The 2,055-nt window shown below is 34.9% G+C and overlaps 1 protein-coding gene across 1 annotated transcript; it reads right to left on the bottom strand.

Moving 5' to 3' along the window:
* Window positions 1-586: 586 nt before the first annotated feature.
* Window positions 587-1,527, bottom strand: LOC111791147 (expansin-A25-like). The gene is made up of 2 exons (XM_023672379.1): window positions 1,349-1,527; window positions 587-1,254 (listed from the first exon to the last, which is right to left on the bottom strand). Exons 1-2 carry the CDS (start codon window positions 1,515-1,517, stop codon window positions 632-634), a joined length of 792 nt encoding a protein of 263 aa, XP_023528147.1. The 5' UTR covers window positions 1,518-1,527; the 3' UTR covers window positions 587-631.
* Window positions 1,528-2,055: the final 528 nt, after the last annotated feature.

Genomic DNA, 2,055 nt, shown 5'->3' with positions numbered 1-2,055 from the left:
TCTTATTAGTTGACTTGCCTTCTTTTTAAAATCTTTTTAGATTACAAGTAATTTTTTTACACCAGCAATATATAATAATGAAAAAGTTATATATTAAATTATACGTGAAATTATAAATAAAAGAAATGTTAAATATAGTAATTATAAACCATTAAATAACTCATTATTAAAACTGTAAATATTATATTTTAGAGTTAAAAAAATTGTGGCCGTACTAGATTAACATATTATAATTTTAATAAAAACGGGCGATTTCATATCCATATATAAGCTATATTTTCATATTCTATTTTGGCCTTTATAATAGCTGGGCAAAAATATTATATATAGTTTCAAATTTTTAATATCATCACTTATTAGAATCTACGATAAAAAAGAGTATAATTGGAATAATTATTAGTATGGTTGGAGTGAACTCTTATCGGGGAATAGAAATTTAAGTTATACCGAGATGAAATGGGAGTTATTATAAAAAAAGGAAAAGTGTTTATTAAAAGGTAGTTGACAAATTGGTGACATTTTTTTGAGTACACTCATTTGTAACTTAAACTAAGGTAGCAACATGGGCTACTACTAAGCTGCTTTATTTAAGTCACACTTACGAAACCTAAATCTGCTTTAATTATGTGATTTAGAAATTCCGCTTCCCTTCAAAGGTTTGGCCGAACTGCCAAGAGCTAGGCACCACATTATCAAATTGAAGTGTCCTCGAATCACTGGTAGTGACTTGAAAGGACAGGCTCTGGCCCACAAAAACGGTACCCGTCTCCCAATTTTGGCCCCAGTTCTTTGACATCTTAAGCCACCCAGTAGAAGAGCCTTTAATGTTAACACCAACAACATCACCAGCACCTCCAACATTAAAGGGTAGGACGATTAGCCAATATGGGTTCCCATTTAATTGGAACCGGACGCCACCTTGTTTCTGGCAAAGTACCCTACGATAGCTAACATTGATGACACCAGCACGATAAGGGGCGATTTTAGTAAACATGTAGAGAGAAAGGTCGAAGTGCTCTTGGGGTGGATTGCACCAAATGTCTACTGTTTTCGTGTAGTTTGGTGGGCAGAAGTTTGTGGCGGTTATTTTGATTGTGCCCGAGTTTGGTAGGCACGAATAGTGCCCTCCGGGCTGACACTTTAACTCGAAGCATGCTCCACAGGTTAGACCGTTGTTGAAAAGTGCTGTGCTTATTGCCGCCGTCTCTAGCCCGTAACCTTGATCGTGTAGGTTTCCATACCCGCAAGCTCCCTCTGTTGCAAGTAAGAAATAACGTTGAGCTTAACATCATATAAATATTAAAAGATAATGAGAAGATAGTATTTTGAAAGTGCAGTTAATCCTTACGCATAGTTTCGCCACCCCCCATGTCACCGTAGAAGGTGGCATGAGCATTGCGCCATGCACCGTTGATGTTTTGGATACCAATGGGATCAAGGAGCCTACATGCTATGGGGTCTGCCAAAAAGGCTGCAAAACTCAACCAAAGGAACACAAAGTTGAAGGAAGAAGCCATTGGTTTTTGTTATTCTCTTTTGGTAGAGAAAAGAATGGTGCAAGAACATGAAGTGGAAGTGGTGAATTTATAGGGTACAAAATGGATTTAGAAATGGAAAACCAAATTATATATCTGAATTGGAATATGATCAATGTTGGTAACCCAAAAACGGGAAGGGAGAGAAGGATCCCATGCTGTAATTAAGCCCAAAAATGCAATTGAGAAAGCATTTGGTTTTTTTTTTCTCTTTTGCATTTTGAATTAAGGAATTTCATACTCTAATATTTCAAATGATACCAAATAATTCTTTCCATTGGGTTTTCTAAATGGGGAAGCCAATATTAATATTTTAGAATATGGTGTAGATCCCTAATAAATATTAAGATTTCCTATTTTTTTTCTTCTTTCTAGAATATCTTAATCTTACTTTGATATATATCATATGATTAATAAAAATAATTCAAATTGTAGGTCGATTGCTCGCTGATCGGATATGATATTTCTCATAATTTTTTTTTGAAAAACTCAAAACTCTAATTCACGACGATTCTGAAGG

The sequence above is a fragment of the Cucurbita pepo genome, chromosome LG03, assembly GCF_002806865.2.
Source record: "Cucurbita pepo subsp. pepo cultivar mu-cu-16 chromosome LG03, ASM280686v2, whole genome shotgun sequence".
NCBI lineage: Eukaryota > Viridiplantae > Streptophyta > Magnoliopsida > Cucurbitales > Cucurbitaceae > Cucurbita > Cucurbita pepo.
Note: the sequence above shows the minus strand (reverse complement) of the source record. Positions and strands in the feature narration are given on the sequence as shown.